This window comes from Mus caroli, unplaced genomic scaffold (genome assembly GCF_978045245.1).
Source record: "Mus caroli unplaced genomic scaffold, Mus_caroli_1 scaffold_5, whole genome shotgun sequence".
NCBI lineage: Eukaryota > Metazoa > Chordata > Mammalia > Rodentia > Muridae > Mus > Mus caroli.
In genome coordinates, this window is record NW_028227260.1 from 150,427,392 (window position 1) to 150,442,122 (window position 14,731).

The 14,731-nt window shown below is 45.1% G+C and overlaps 1 protein-coding gene across 2 annotated transcripts; it reads left to right on the forward strand.

Moving 5' to 3' along the window:
• The first annotated feature begins 746 nt into the window (after nt 1-746).
• On the forward strand, nt 747-8,824 carry Ebp (EBP cholestenol delta-isomerase). Of its 2 annotated transcripts, none has more exons than XM_021153281.3 (5): nt 747-872; nt 3,182-3,531; nt 7,227-7,263; nt 7,372-7,502; nt 8,322-8,824. In XM_021153281.3, the coding sequence occupies exons 2-5, from the start codon at nt 3,231-3,233 to the stop codon at nt 8,543-8,545; spliced, it is 693 nt and encodes a 230-aa protein (XP_021008940.1). In that variant the 5' UTR covers nt 747-872; nt 3,182-3,230; the 3' UTR covers nt 8,546-8,824. The 2 variants fall into 2 exon arrangements, with proteins under 2 accessions (XP_021008940.1, XP_021008941.1); XM_021153282.3 differs by having other exon boundaries at nt 762-872; nt 3,218-3,531.
• Nucleotides 8,825-14,731: the final 5,907 nt, after the last annotated feature.

Here is a 14,731-nt window from a genome sequence, read left to right on the forward strand (position 1 = left end):
TGAGTCTATGATGGCGGGGTCCTGGTCCTGCTTGCGTAGAGCAGGAACAGATTTTGTGGGGGAGGCTTAGTAATACTTCATGGAGAACTGGGGGATCCCTGTACTGATTGGTTCGTCAGATTCGGACAGGGCGGAATAGAGCAAGACAGATGAAGGGTTGATGCCTACTAGTCCGTAGGTAATAATTAAAATGACAGTTTGAGATGGTCAATTTTCTGACAGAATGCTGACGAGGTCTGTTTGCCAACTTGTTTACCGTCATGCCTTCTGTTTGGCTTTTAAGAACTGGCACTGTTGAGAGTCTACACCAACTGCTCAGCAGGAGTGAGGGTTTGAAGGTGTCCGATGCTGTTAGGACTGGAGAGTTCTGAGCTCTGGTGGGCGCTAGGTTTGTTTGTACTGAATGTAATCCACCTGTCGTATTCTCTTTGCATTTGGGCTAAGAATGGGTCCGGGAACTAACTGGTTGCCTAGAAAATTTAGGAGACCACGCAACTCCGGTCACTAGCAAATGTTGAGGGTTTCAAATTTCAGCCTCATCTTGTGCGATTGTTAAGAGGGCAGGGAAATTGAAGCTCAGAATAGCATTGATTTGCTATCGGGAGAAAGCGCCACACCTTGGAGGTCTCCACCCTACTCCTGACTTGGTCTCAGCCAACAGGGAAGATGACACCATAGGCGAGGACAGGGCCTGCGACATTCGGAGGACTCCTATTGGCAGAAGCCACCTTCTCCACTTCACTATTGGTCCGCTCCATCGGGCGGGGAAGCGCGAGAGCTGAGCGGAACTGGGGCTATTAGGGAGCCTGCAGGTCTTCCTGGAAAGTCGCAAGCCTGTGTTAGGAAGTCGCCCTGCGATCGCGCCGCCTGGGGTGAGTGCCCTCCGCCAGCCAGCTTGTCCGAGCCCCTCCACGTGCCCAGACCCTCCACGACAGCGGTTTGCCTGCGAGTCCTGCCCTACCCTGCGCTTGCGCGGGACCCGGGCCCTAAATCGGTTGTCCAGACGACGGAAGACTCGCCCTCTCGTTGGGCAGCTACAGTGGAGGGTTCTGGTTGTGATTGGTGGTCTCTGGGCTTGGTTTTCCTTTCTCTTGGTTAGCGCCGCCCGTGAGACCCCTGCTTTTGCTACTCCTGGCTTGCTGCGGGGTGGCACACTAATTGCCTGGACTCTTGCTTTTGAAACGCTGTGCTTGGGGCCGCAGCTCTGATTCCTCATCTCTGCAGCTCACGCGGGTGGGAGTAGCGTCCAGTTAAATCTCAGCCACTGGACCCTGCAGTGCACCCAGACTACATTCCTGTGTCTTTCCAACAAACTGAGCCCCTAAGTGCTAGGACCTGGCTTGGTGACAGTGACTCGCCCACCAGACTGTGATCATACTCTGTGACTAGCAACAAGAAGTACAACTCGATGATGCTGGCAGTACAGTCTAATAGGAGCCTCTGCAGAAAGGCAAGCTGCACTTGACAAAGGCAAGGAATGCACCTAGGCGCCCAGCAGAAGCTCTTTCTCTCACTTGGAGGTCTTGGAAGCTACTTAATGTCTAAGTTTGTTTGAATGTAGTTATCTTGCTATTTAGTTCTGGCTACCCTGAACTTTCTGCCTCCCAAGTGCTGGGATTAAAGGCGTGCGCCCCATGCCCAGCTTCCCTGAACTTTCTAGGTAGACCAGGCTAGCTATGGCAATGCTTCAGCTTCGCCCCCCCCCCCAGAATGTTGGGATTTCAGGTATGTGCTACCATGCAGTGTTATATAACTGAGTGGAAATATTAAGGAAAGTGTGAGCCTTTAATCCCAGCACTTGGGAGGCAGAGGCAGGTGGATTTCTGAGTTCAAGGCCAGTCTGGTCTACAAAGTGAGTACCAAGACAGCCAGGACTACACAGAGAAACCCTGTCTCGAAAACCGAAAAAGAAAAAAAAAAAAGGAAAGTGTGTGCTTGGGGACTTTTTTCTTTCTTTCTTTCTTTCTTTCTTTCTTTCTTTCTTTCTTTCTTTCTTTTTTTAATAATGCATTGTGCTTAAGGAGTAGGTTTCAGTGCATACTTGCCGGTGAAGATGGTAGAGAAAACTTGTTGATCAAAGAAATCTTTAAACATGTTTGGCAAGGACGTTGGACTTGAGTTAACCAGTTTTGACAGGTTTGTGCTGTTTCGCAGAAGGGTTTATAGTTCTTTTACAGGTGACCTTGTCAAATACGTCAAAAGCTCTGCCTCCTTTCCTACCTAGAGGGTGAGGAGGACCTTTTCCCTTCTCATGGCTACTCAATTTTCTACCTAACTCTCCTGTCACAAGCCAGGCCCTCTTCTTGTTGCTATACTTGCCAGGGGCCTCAGACTAGCCTTTATTCTTTATAAGGTTTCAGATCTGAGCTATGGTCCCTTTTTAAGATTTATTTTATTTTATATGTGTATTTGAGTATTATGACTATTATGAGTATTATTTTTATATGAGTATTATGACTGCATGTATGTATGTGCCCACAGAAGCCAGAAGGCGTTGGATCCCCTGGAACTGGAGTTAGAAATGGTTGTGAGCCACCATGTGGGTGCTGGGAATTGAACTCAGGTCCTTTGCAAGAGAAAGTGCTCTCTCTAAATCACGGATACATCCCCAGTTATATTCTTTTTTTAAAAAATGGTATTTATTTAATGTATGAGTACACTGTAGCTATCATCAGATAGACCAGAAGAGGGCATCAGATCTCATTACAGATGGTTGTGAGCCACCAAGTGGTTGCTGGGAATTGAACTCAGTACCTCTGGAAGAGCAGTCAGTGCTCTTAACCTCTGAGCCATGTTTTCAGCCCCCCCCCCCCAGTTATATTCTTGAAATGCCTCAAAACTAGATCCCTCTTGAAATGCCTCAAAACTAGATCCCTTTCTCCCCCCTCCCCTTTCCTTTCCCCACCTCTCCTTCTGAGACAGGGTATTACTTTGTAGCCCTGGCTAACCTGGAACTCACTGTGTAGGCCAGACTGTCCTTAAACTTACAGAGATCCACCTGCCTTCAAGGTTTGGGCCTCATTGCATAAGTGGGTGTGACACCAGGTTCAGCTAAACTTGGCCTTTTTAAAATCCAGGTTTATAAGTTATTCGGTCAAATAATAGATACAGTTCACTTACATTTCTTGTTGAAAAGTATTTGGATTTGGTTTATCTCACCACGTGCTTTCTGTTTGCTCAGGTTTTTCTGTTCTTTTGTCCTCGTTTATGTACGAAGCTGCCATAGAAACATGACCACCAATACGGTCCCCTTGCACCCGTACTGGCCCAGGCACCTGAAGCTGGACAACTTCGTGCCTAATGACCTCCCGACTTTGCATATCCTGGTTGGCCTCTTCTCCATCTCTGGGGGCCTAATTGTGATCACGTGGCTGTTGTCTAGCCGAGCTTCCGTCGTCCCACTTGGAGCTGGGAGGCGACTGGCCTTGTGCTGGTTTGCTGTGTGTACCTTCATTCACCTTGTGATCGAGGGCTGGTTCTCTCTCTACAATGACATCCTTCTAGAAGACCAATCCTTCTTATCCCAACTCTGTGAGTCCTGAGTTCTTGTATTGTGGGAGGGAATTTTCTGGGTAGAGATTCACTTTGACAGTTACCCATTCACCAATGCTTTCTCTTTTTTTCTAATTTTGTTAACTTTTTTTTTTTTTTTTTTTAACCCCGAGCAGTTGTTTTCTGTGCTGGGATTCTTCATTTTTATTTTTTAAATTTATTAATTTTTTAAAATAATGTAGTATTTATTGACTTATAAAATAATTCTAATTAAAATACACTGACAATGTGCCAAATACTATGGGATATGTTTGTAATAGATAGTAGACTAAGGTACAAACTGTATTTTGCTAATACAAAGTTCCTTTATTTCAAGCAATACCAGAAGAAAAAATACTGCTCACTGATTTGCCAATAAGCAATATTAAAGGAGAAGGCAAATAGAATGATCTATCTAAACAGCAGAGCTCATCATTCAATAGAATCCATAAGAACAGCAGGTCAAGTCCTCCGGCCACTATTTTTTTTTTTTTTTTTTTTGAGACTGGGTTTCTCTGTGTAGCCCTGGCTGTCCTGGAACACACTTTGTAGACCAGGCTGGCCTCGAACTCAGAAATCCGCCTGCCTCTGCCTCCAGAGTGCTGGGATTAAAGGTGTGCACCACCACGCCTGGCCTCCGGCCGCCATTTTTTTTCCTTTCTAATTTATTAATTTTTAAATGATTTATTTTATGTATATGAGTACAGTGTTGCTGTCTTCAGTCATACCAGAAGAATGCATTGTGTCTTATTCAGGGTTTCTATTCCTGCACAAACATCATGACCAAGAAGCAGTTTGGGGAGGAAAGGGTTTATTCGGCTTACAATTCCATGCTGCTGTTCATCACTAAAGGAAGTCAGGACTGGAACTCAAGAAGGTCAGGAAGCAGGAACTGATGCAGAGGCCATAGAGGGATGTTACTTACTGGCTTGCTTCCCCTGGTTTGCTCAGCCTGCTCTCTTATAGAACCGAGACTACTAGTCCAGAGATGGCACCACCCACAAGGGGACCTCTCCCCTTGATCACTAATTGAGAAAATGCCTTATAGTTGGATCTCATGGAGGCATTTTCCCAATTGAAGCTCCTTTCTCTGTGATAACTAACTCCAGCTGTGTCAAGTTGACACAAAACTAGCCAGTACACATCGGATTCCATTACTGGTGGTTGTGAGCCACCATGTGGTTGCTGAGAATTGAACTCAGGACCGCTGGAAAAGCAGTTGTGCTCTTAACCACTGAGCCATCTCTCCAGCCCAAATTTATTGATTTTCATTTTGTGTCTATGAATGTTCTGCCTGTACATAAGTGTTTATGCCTTGTACTTACACATGGAGGCGGGAAGAAGGCACCAGATTCCCCTGAAACTGAAATTAAGGATGGCTGGGCTTTTCTTTTCTTTTCTTTCTTTTTTTTTTTTTTTTTTTGGTTTTTCGAGACAGGGTTTCTCTGTGTAGCCCTGGCTGTCCTGGAACTCACTTTGTAGACCAGGCTGGCCTCAAACTCAGAAATCCACCTGCCTCTGCCTCTGACTCCCAAGTGCTAGGATTAAAGGCGTGTGCCACCACGCCTGGCTGGGCTTTTCTTTTTAATCTTTAATATTTTTTTACATTAATTTATTTTATGTATAGAACACTGTAGCTGTCTTAAGATACACACCAGAAGAGGGCATCAGATCCCATTACAGATGGTTGTGAGCCACCATGTAGTTGCTGGGAATTGAACTCAGGACCTTTGGAAGAGAAGTCAGTGAGTGCTGTTAACCACTGAGCCATCTCTCCAGGCCCAATATTTTCTTTTTTTTTTTTTTTTTTGGTTTTTTTGAGACAGCGTTTCTCTGTATAGCCTTGGCTGTCCTGGAACTTACTCTGTAGACCAGGCTGGCCTCGAACTCAGAAATCCGCCTGCCTCTGCCTCCCAAGTGCTGGGATTAAAGGCGTGCGCCACCACTGCCCAGCCCCAATCTTTTTTTTTTCCCCCACCCCCCAATCTTTTTTTAAATTAATATTTTTTATTTTAATTTGATGTACATGAGTGTTTTGCCTACATAAATGTCTGTATAATCCATGCATGCAATACCTGCAGATCAAAAGAGGGAATTGGGACCCCTAGGACCAGAGCTAAAAGGGATTATGAGTCACAATGTGCATGCCCTGAGCTCCTGAAAAGCAGTCAATGATCTTATCTGTGTGTGTGTGTGTGTGTGTGTATGTATGTATAGGTATACGTGTGCCACCACTGCCCAGCGACAAGGCTAGTCTTGAACTCAGAAATTCTCCTGCCTCTCTGTCTCCCAGATGCTGGGATTAAAGGTCTCTACCACCACACCCAGCCTGTTAATTGTTTGATGAGTCATCATATAAATGATAGTGTGGCACACGTGCACTTCCAAATGTTGCTTTTGAAAATGGGGTCACTCAGCTGGGCAGTGGTGGTGCACGGCTTTAATCCCAGCACTTGGGAGGCAGAGGCAGGCAGATTTCTGAGTCCAGTCTGGTCTACAGAGTGAGTTCCAGGACAGCCAGGACTACACAGAGACACCCTGTCTCAAAAAAAAAAACCAAAACCAGGGGGGGGGTCACTCATTTCATAAAGCATAAACATTATAAAATTATCGGCTTGTATAGTACTGAAGGGTATTTCCCCCAAGAATTCGGTATTCTTGACAATGTCTTTTTGGCCCCAGGAATAAAACTGCTATGAGCATTCTATTTTACATGCACACACATATGTGCATCCATCCATACATATACATACACACAGCTGTTCTCATTTACCTTAAATAACTATAAACAGGTGAATGGCTGGCTCTTATGGTAGCTATGGTTACAGTTTTAGGGGCGAAGCTCAGCACTTTAGTGCTTACTTGGCACATTCAAGGCCTTGGACTTCATTTAGGTTGCGAGAGAACCCTACCAAACTGTTTTTAGAAATGATTGTACAGTTACAGTCCCATCATGACAGCAGAGTTCTGGTTCCTTCACATCCACTTGGTGCCATCACGTGTTTCTTAATTTAGTCCCTGTAGTAGATGTGATGGCTTTTCCTTGAGGACTAATGACGCTGTGAGCACCTTCCATATGTTAATTGGCCATTTGGAAATTCTTTGGGAAGAACCTATTTAAACCCCTTGCCTGTACTGTGGTTATGGTTTGGGAGAGGTGTTGGGAATAGAACCCAGGGCCTCAGACATGCTCTATCAGTGAGCTATGCTCTTGGATCTTCCAATTAACTTCTCACTCTTTCATGCACCTATCATGTGTATGTGTTCATATGTATGTGCACACAAACTTGCTCGGTCCCCCTCCCACCTCCACCTCACTCTCCATCTTCTATTTTTTTTCCAGATGGAGTCTCATGCAGTCTGTGCTGGCTTCTAAGTATCTATATAGTTAAAGGATGAACTTGAACTTCTCAGCCTCCTGCCTCTACCTCCCCAGTGCTAAGATTATAGGCATGCACTGTTACGTCTGAGCCACACGCTCCATCGTTTAGACTTCCTTTTACACTGCATACCATGTAACCTCTGCAACATTGTTCCTTATCAGTCTTTACACAGACTATATAACACACACCTTAGAAGCCAAAGTACTACCTCCATTGTACACAGTATTATAACGTTTGCTGTCTTACAGTGATTATCATGGATACAAGTTCTGTTTCCTGACTTAATTCTTCATGTATCTCTGTTTCCCTCAGGGAAAGAGTATTCCAAGGGAGATAGCCGATATATCCTGTAAGTATTTGGCCTGTGTTAGTGGAAACCTGCATTGGTTCGTGACAATGGTGAGTTGGGGACATTAATGAGAGCACAATGATGCCAGTGTCCTCTTTTCTCTTGCAGTAGTGACAGCTTCATCATCTGTATGGAGACTGTCACAGCTTGTCTCTGGGGACCACTCAGCCTATGGGTAGTGATTGCCTTTCTCCGCCAACAGCCCTTCCGCTTTGTCCTACAGCTTGTGGTGTCTATGGGTGAGAAAGCCTATATACCTGGCACTTCAAGGGTTACTGGGGAAATCCATAGACACAGGCACATCCCCATGGGTGAGAGCTCCTAAGTGTCCATTCAGGGATGAGACATGCTGAATTATAGGCTCCTTGGTGTCTTGATACACCTAAACCCTCTCTGTGCTTGCCTTTCCAGCCGAAATGTATATTTCTCTTCTTTCTCCATCAGTTTCCTACAAAGGTTACGACGTGATGTATTCGATGCTGCCCAACACTCCTGGGTCCTCCAGAAGCAGGCCCCGGAGTGTTAGCTTTCTTTTGTTTGCTTACTTGAGCTCTCTTTCATTCTGAAATCCTGAGTTGTCATGCATTCTAGGATTTTAAGCTTGCCTTCAATTCTATTATGAGCTGCCCTGAGTTGAAGTCTCCATGCTCTTGCTGGGTGTCAGGGTGCATGGGTACATGCTTATAATCCTACCATGCAGAAGGCTAAGGCAGGATAATTGTGAGGTTAAGGTCAACATAGGCTACATAGCAAGACTCTCTCTCTCTCTCTCTCTCTCTCTCACTCTGACACACACACACACACACACACACACGGGGTGGGGTGGGTAGGGGTAGAGGGAGGGAACGAGGGTTGGGGAGAAGAAGGCAAGAAAGGAAAAAAATATCCCCCAGACTCTTGATTTCTGAAATTTGTACCTCGTTATGTCCGATTTCCAGCTTTGGTTTCGGAATGTGGGTTGAGTTCTTTGAAGACTTGCCTTGGGGAATGCCATGGAGTAGAGCCTGGCTTGTTCTCCTTGTCCTCACGAGGACTTTTCCTTCTCTTGCCTCCCACAGGCCAGATATACGGGGATGTGCTGTACTTCCTGACAGAGCTACACGAAGGACTCCAGCATGGGGAGATAGGCCACCCCGTTTATTTCTGGTTCTATTTTGTTTTCCTGAATGCTATATGGCTGGTGATACCAAGCATCCTTGTGCTTGATGCCATTAAGCATCTCACTAGTGCCCAGAGCGTGCTGGACAGCAAAGTCATGAAAATTAAGAGCAAGCATAACTAAAGAGCCGGAAAGTGGGCTGAGTCCCTGCTCATGAGGCGCTCTCCTCACTTCCCAGAAGACTCAAATCCTCTTCCTCCTCGCACAGGTTGGGGGGGTCAGAACTATTGGACTTGTCCCACTCAAACATGATGAGTGAGCACACAAAGGGCCAGAGTCAGAAAAGGAAGGGAACAAGTTGAGCTGCTGTTAGAAACCCGAGGGAAAAGATGGACGAGAAGGCGGCAAGTTCGTGACGGTGGCAACTTCCCAAACCAGGAAATAAAATGTCTTTAACTATAACACTGAGAGATATTTAATTACTAATCTCAGCAATGTCATATAACTAGCCCCACAGATCTCTCCCATTACGTCATCATCCATAAACCTCCATCATCACATACGTATACCTTGTCTGCCCTTACAAACCCTTAACACTGACTGACTCCACACACGGTCATAATTTACCCTGTAGAACCTAGAACTCACTCTACAGACCTCCCTTCAAGATCACCCTATCACTTACCCCATAAATCCTTCCAGTAACCTCATAGTCCTCTCATATAGCTTGGCTGCTGTAACAAAATGATATGGATTGAGCATTTTAGGCAACAGACATGGATGTCCTCAGGACTAGAGCCAGTCAGTCAAGGTGTCAGAAGGTTTGACTTTATTTAATTTTTTTTTGAAGTCTCTTTCCTTAGTACTGCATTCTGTGTTCTCAGATGTAGTCACATCTCCCTGCTTCTGCTGTTTGTATTCGAACAACTTTCCTCTTAGGACACCATTCAGATTGGATTAGGGTCTATCAAGATAGCCTCATTTTTAACTTAATCACATCTTTTAAAAGACTCTGGCTCTAATAGTCTTGGCCACCTTCTCAGGTTCTAGAAAGAAGGACTCCAGTATATGAACTTGAAGAGGGCACAGTTCAGTCCATACATCCCTGCCCTCTGGACTCCCTAAATTCATGTCCTCCTTGCATGTAAACTTTGTTTATCCCATCCCTCATCCTTAAATCCTTCGCTCATTCTAGAATCACCTTTTCGGAGGTGAGGTTGGAGTGCTAGAGATCAAAGAGAACCCAGAGTCTGAAACAACGGCTTATATCCCTGGGCCATGTCTGTCACTCATGAATGGTCTTTTTCATTTTTTTGTTTTGTTTTTTGAGCCATGGTCTCATTATATAATCTAAACTACCGTGGAACTCACTATGCTAGGATTGGAGGTATGTGCCACTAAGCCTAGCTTTTGACTGGTTGATTCATTGATTCATTCATTTGGAGACAAGGTCTTGCTATGTATTCCAGGCTGATCTTTCCATGAAACTCAGGCTGAAGTTGAACTTCCTGACTCTTCTCAGTTTCTCCAGTAGTGAGATCATGCTTGTGCTACCATGCCTAGCTCCTTGCATGGATTTTTAAAAACTATACCTTTATTTCAATGTTTTCTGTGCACCACATGTGTGTAACACCTGTGGAAGCCAGAAGAAGGTATCAGATCCCCTGGGACTGGATGGTTGTGAGCCACCATAGAAGTGCTAGAAGAGTAGCCAGTGCTCCTAACCCCTGATCTCTGGCATGGATTTGAACCCCAAGTCTCACCTGAATATAAGCCTAAGAGGAGGTGTGAGTCACCCTGAGGCAAGAACTCCTATTTTGCAGTTGAATGGGGAAAGAGGAATAAAAAGGAAAGGGCATGATTGTTGGAAGGTATGGTGGAGGGGAAAGTTTATTGTAGAGATGCAGGAGAACAAAGCCAGAGACACCTGGGAGAGTCTAGAGTGGCCATGACCACACTGAGCTGGGCCATTGGAGAGACAGGGATAGGAAGGGAGAGAGGGGAACCAGATGCAGCAGCCAGGAGGACAAAGGTACAAAATGGGCAGGTAACCAAAATGGCCGGATGATATAGGGAAGAGCCCTTGGGAAGGGCAGCCTAACCCCTGGGCTGGAGAGTTCAGGGAAGAAAAGCAGTCATACTCTGTAACAAGGGGACTGAGGGATGCTGGGCCAAGCTGGCAGCTAGGTCTCCTTTAATATGTTAAGTAGGCACCTCAGCCTTTGGTCCCTGGTTTGAAAGTTAACCGGCTGTGAACCTGGGAAACAAGATGAGTGTTCTGTTTACAAAAGGCAAAACCAGCAGTAGGACACACCTTTTATCCCAGCGCTCAAGAGGCAGAGGGGGTGCAAATCTCTTGGGAATTCCAGGCCAGTCAGGGCTCCCTAGTGAGCCCCTGTCTGGGTTGGGGGCGTGGGGAAGCAGTGGAGGAGGTAGGAGATCCCTTTGCACAATGGAGAACTTGAAAGGAGAAAGGGACCATCATAGGTTCCAAGTAAGTTAAATGTCCACTCTGTTAAATCTTGGCATGATGTTCTGTCTTCTTCTACCTTTGAACCTACTGGGAAGAAAGCAGCTTGTCTCACTAAAACCAAGGAACTGCCGCCTTTCAGAACTAAGGAGTAGACAGTTCACTGGAATCCTCATGGCACAGCCTGAAACCCCTCCTATTCTATCCTATAGAAGTGCAGAAGGGAGAGATCATTCCTTTATTTTGCCCATCCCTGCCTCCCTTGGTCTCAGCTGGCGGTCTGTGCTGGTGTTATCCCACCTCTGCTCCTGGATTCAGATAAGATATCTGCTTAGATCCATGAAATATACCCAGCAATGACTTTTATGATTGTCTAGTCATCTAACCACACCCTTGGTCTTTCCTCTAGAACACCTTCTTGGTTTTTGCATTATGGGTTAGGCTAAAAATGTTCTAAATCCTGCCCTTCCTCCCTCTCGTTTTTAAAAAACAGATTCTCCAAAGCAGGGTTTCTCTGTGTACTCTGTATTCCTGGCTGTCCTGGAACTCTGTAGACCAGGGTGACCTCGAACTTACCAAATGCTTGAATTGAAGGTGTGCGCCACCACCGCACCCTGCTCCATGCACTTCTTTTTCTTATAAATATATTTGCATATATATGTTTTTAGAGATTTATTTATTGTTATGTATATAAGTACACTGTTGCTGTCTTCAGACACACCAGAAGAGGGCACCAGATTCCATTACAGATGGTTGTGAGCCACCATGTGGTTACTGGGAATTAAATTCAGGACCTCTGAAGAGCAGTCAGTGCTCTTAACTGCTGAGCCATCTCTCCAGCCCCAAACACTTCTTTTTCAATTGCTCTGTTCCCGTTCATATTTTTCTATTGCAACAAGGAGAAACCAGGTTTCAGCACTTTTCCTTTTTTTTTTTTTTTGTTTCTTTTTATGTGCTTCTTTCCCTTTGTTTTCCAGATAGGTTCTCATGCTGTGATCCAGGCTGGTCTGGAACTAATTATGTAGCCAGACTTGCCTAAAATTCATGGCCGTCCTCTTGCCTCAGCCTCTTGTGTGGTGGGATTTCAGACATGAGCAACATTCTTCAGTGCATTTCTTAGGAATCTTGGCTAAAAAATCCAAGTTTATCACACACAAGTTCTACCTTTATTGGAATAAATTCAATCAAGTTCTTTGTGTTCCTTCCAGTTTCTCTGTGTTCCTTAGTTCCATGTCAGATCTCAACAGAAGCACATCTAATGGCCATGGGTTTACTAAGTCTTTACTTTTTATTTTTTTCTTAAATTATTATTGTTTTATGTGTGTGGTTATTTGTCTTGCATGTATGTTTGTGCACCACATGCATGCAGGGCTGGCCCACTGAGATCAGAATAGGGTATTGGATCCCCTGGAACTAGAGTTAGACACAGCTATGAGCTGCCGTATGGGTGCTTGGAAATCAAGCCTAGGGTTGAAAGAGCAACCGGTGCTCTTGATGGCTAAGCTACCTCTCCACCCAATACCAATATACAGAGCTGTTCTGTTGTCTTAGTCTTCTTGGGTTCCTGTAACAAAATACTGTAGGCTAGATATCTTATAAACAACAGAAACTTCTTTTACAGTTCTAGAAGCTAATACTAACAGATTGGGCATCTAGTGAGGGCTACTTTATCACTGTGTCTTTACATAGTTGAAGGTTTAAAACTCTGGTCTCTGGGGGCTGGTGAGATGGCTCAGTGGGTAAGAGCACCCGACTGCTCTTCCGAAGGTCCAGAGTTCAATTCCCAGCAACCACATGGTGGCTCACAACCATCTGTAACGAGATCTGGCGCCCTCTTCTGGAGTGTCTGAAGACAGCTACAGTGTACTTACATATAATAAATAAATAAATCTTAAAAAAAAAAAAAAACTCTGGTCTTAGCCGGGCAGTGACGGCGCATGCCTTTAATCCCAGCACTTGGGAGGCAGAGGCAGGCGGATTTCTGAGTTCAAGGCCAGCCTGGTCTACAAAGTGAGTTCCAGGGCAGTCAGGGCTACACAAAGAAACCCTGTCTCGAAAAAACCAAAAAAAAAAAAAAAAAAAAAAAAAAACAGCAAGAACTCTGGTCTCTTATTTGGCTACTAAATCCTATATCCACCTCTTAATATTGTCACTCTGAAGATTAGACTTCAACATAGGAATGGGAGACAATGTTGAGACTATAAAAAAAACAAACAAACAAACAAAAAAAAAACAAGCCAGCCGGGCGTGGTGGCGCACGCCTTTAATCCCAGCACTCGGGAGGCAGAGGCAGGCGGATTTCTGAGTTCGAGGCCAGCCTGGTCTACAGAGTGAGTGCCAGGACAGCCAGGGCTACACAGAGAAACCCTGTCTTGAAAAAAACCAAAACAAAAAACAAAAAAAACAAGCCTTTTTAAAGCACGATACCGCCAACCTCTTCCTCTACTCAGTTATTAAATTGCCTCCACATCTTTCGATGTCTCTATTAGTAGCATCCATCCTACTCAATAGCAAGTCTGTACTAACAATGTGCCACAGATCAAGAGGCTGAGGGACAATGGCACAGGCAGTAGCTCATATATTGGAGGCTGACCTTGAACTCTGGATCTGGCTGCCAAATGGTTAAGATAACAGAAATTTCCTGGGTCTGGTGAGGTAAAGCGACTTGATAGGCCAAGGTAAGAGAATCCAAGTCCCGGGTCAGCCTTGACAACTTGGTAAAACCCTGTCTCAAAAAGTGAAGAGAGGATCAGGCATGTCCTACCATTCAGGAGGCAGAGGCAGGCAGATCTCTGTGAGTTTTGAGGCCAGCCTGGTCTACAAAGTGAGTTCCAGGGCAGTCAGGGCTACATGTAGGGGGGGACCCTGTCTCACAAAACCAATTGCAAAAAAACGGGGGTGGGGAGTAGGGCTGGGGACAAAGATTCATGGTAGGGTACTTGTGCAAGGTCCTCCTTTAACTCACAGTACAACAAACAGAAGCCATTTGTTTTCTTTGGGGGTTGAAAGTTCACGGTCAGGTTTGCTTTGTCATGAGTCACCTCTCCTTGGCTTGCAGGTGGCTATATCGCACTGTGTCTTCCTAAGGTCTCCCTTCTTTGTACATGTTCATGTCCTAATTGCTTCTTAGGGCACCGGGCAGAGTTTCATCAGAGCTCAACCTGCCTGCCTCATTTTACCTTAATCACCTCTTTAAAGGCCCTACCTCCAAATAGAATCACACTCTAAGTTACTGGGAATGAGAACTTGCACATGAAATTCTTTGTTTTTTGTTTTTTTTTGTTGTTGTTGTTTTTTGTTTTTAAGATTTATTTATTAATTATATGTAAGTACACTGTAGCTGTCTTCAGACACTCCAGAAGAGGGCACCAGATTTCCTTACGGATGGTTGTTAGCCACCATGTGGTTGCTGGGATTTGAACTCTGGACCTTTGGAAGAGCAGTCAGGTGCTCTTACCCACTGAGCCATCTCACCAGCCCATGAAATTCTTTTAGAGCAGCATTCTCCTGATTATTCATCCCATATACCTCGCAGCACTACTACATCGAGCCGCAGAAACACCCACTATTCACAGTCAAAGTCCCCACCACAGAGCCTAAAGATCCCCAGTCTCTATAGCCCTACAGACACCACTCCCTCGTAGACCTTATCACTTCCTGCATGGGTCCTCTTACTAACTATGTCATTCATATCTTTCCACAGACCACTCACCATTCCCCTCACAGAGCCTTCCCCGCATCACTTAGCTTCCTGGCCCCTAATCACTCACTCCACAGACTCACGAGCGCATCATGAACCCTCAAATCTCTCACTCCATTCTTGCCATTCTTTACCCCACAAATACTCCATCATAATTCACTCAGCTACACCACAATTCCCCGATCTCACACAACACAAT

What these genes read in the sequence shown, in the direction of transcription:
- Ebp (XM_021153281.3), top strand. Translation starts at nt 3,231, where the DNA reads ATGACCACCAATACGGTCCCCTTGCACCCGTACTGGCCCAGGCACCTG. An exon ending in ATCCTTCTTATCCCAACTCT is followed by an intron (nt 3,532 to 7,226) that starts GTGAGTCCTGAG and finishes TGTTTCCCTCAG; the next exon opens with GGAAAGAGTATTCCAAGGGA. An exon ending in ACAGCTTGTGGTGTCTATGG is followed by an intron (nt 7,503 to 8,321) that starts GTGAGAAAGCCT and finishes TGCCTCCCACAG; the next exon opens with GCCAGATATACGGGGATGTG.